The sequence below is a fragment of the Nicrophorus vespilloides genome, unplaced genomic scaffold, assembly GCF_001412225.1.
Source record: "Nicrophorus vespilloides isolate i.1.1-1 unplaced genomic scaffold, Nicve_v1.0, whole genome shotgun sequence".
Classification (NCBI taxonomy): Eukaryota; Metazoa; Arthropoda; class Insecta; order Coleoptera; family Silphidae; genus Nicrophorus; species Nicrophorus vespilloides.
Genome location: NW_017100113.1, coordinates 198,566 through 199,775, shown reverse-complemented (window position 1 = coordinate 199,775; position 1,210 = coordinate 198,566). Strand labels below are relative to the sequence as shown.

The 1,210-nt window shown below is 37.4% G+C and overlaps 1 protein-coding gene across 1 annotated transcript; it reads left to right on the top strand.

The window, feature by feature from the left end:
• Nucleotides 1-213: 213 nt before the first annotated feature.
• LOC108568665 (twist-related protein 2-like) lies at nucleotides 214-738 on the top strand. The gene has a single exon (XM_017929870.1). The coding sequence runs from the start codon at nucleotides 214-216 to the stop codon at nucleotides 736-738; it is 525 nt and encodes a 174-aa protein (XP_017785359.1).
• The last annotated feature ends 472 nt before the right edge of the window (nucleotides 739-1,210 follow it).

Genomic DNA, 1,210 nt, shown 5'->3' with positions numbered 1-1,210 from the left:
AAAGTTGCCGATCGCCGCTTCACCCCATCCACTCAGGTGAAATAGAAAGTGGTGGGGATTACCCTAAAAAAGGTGCAAGTAGAAGCACAAACCATTAACCTGAGCGCATGTGCGAGACACCTATCGCATAATAAATACAGAACAGATTGCAAATCTGCTTATCAGAGCTCTTGAAGACACAGGATAAGCAACACTGATAACAGCAACATAGACATGATTTGTTACGAAGAGGAATTTATACCTACTACCGTAGAGGAGACTCAGATGGGTTTGATATCGTCATCAACCTCAGCTCCGGGTCCAGCGAAAAGAGGCAGGAAGAGGAAATACCCGTTGGAGGAGGGATCCACGTCCAGGAGGAAGTACGCTCTCACTGAGGAGGAACGTCTTCTTGTGAACGCCAGAGAGAAGCAGAGGACAAAAATCACCAACGAGGCCTTCGAAAATTTAAAGAGGGTCATTCCTTCTCTGTCTTCGGATAAGTTGACCAAGAACAAAACGTTATATCTTGCCATCAAGTATATAGATTTCCTGATGAAGATGCTCAAGGAATCGCCATCGCAGGATGAAGGCGAATCTACTAACCTCAGCGTGCAGGAACTGAGGAAGGCCTTCGCCGTGTGGAGGATCGAGGAGCAGGAGGAGAATGCTGACGATATGGAGGAAAGTATTGACACTAAAGATGTGACCAGCCAACCGGAAGCCCATCAAAACTACTACCAACAACAGTTTATGTAAATATGAAAAATAATTGACCTGATTGTGATATTGAACCGTCCCCCGATTTCCCCAAAAAAAAATTATTATGTTTGTTTCTTTTTCTCTTTTAATCGAAAAATATCTGTTTTCTAATTCTGTTATCATTTATAAAAAATAAATCACCTTTAATATTTAAATAATAATTAACTTTTTTTTCTTAACTATATATACAAGAGTCCCTGAATTGTATAAGTTTTGGAAATATATATTTATTTCATATAGCTGAACAAAAAATAATTATAACACTTCAGAAAGCAAGAGTAAATTTTATTCAGTGTTTAAAAAGAACAACCTTTTCTTTTTAATAGAGTTTGTCCATCATCTTTATCGCTTGAAATATTTAAAAGTTCGACTTCATTTCCGGTATTAATGTAAATTGTTTCGGATGATTATTTTTATCAATATTTTCTTTTAATAAGTTTTCATAAATTTGCTGATATTCGCTGCAACA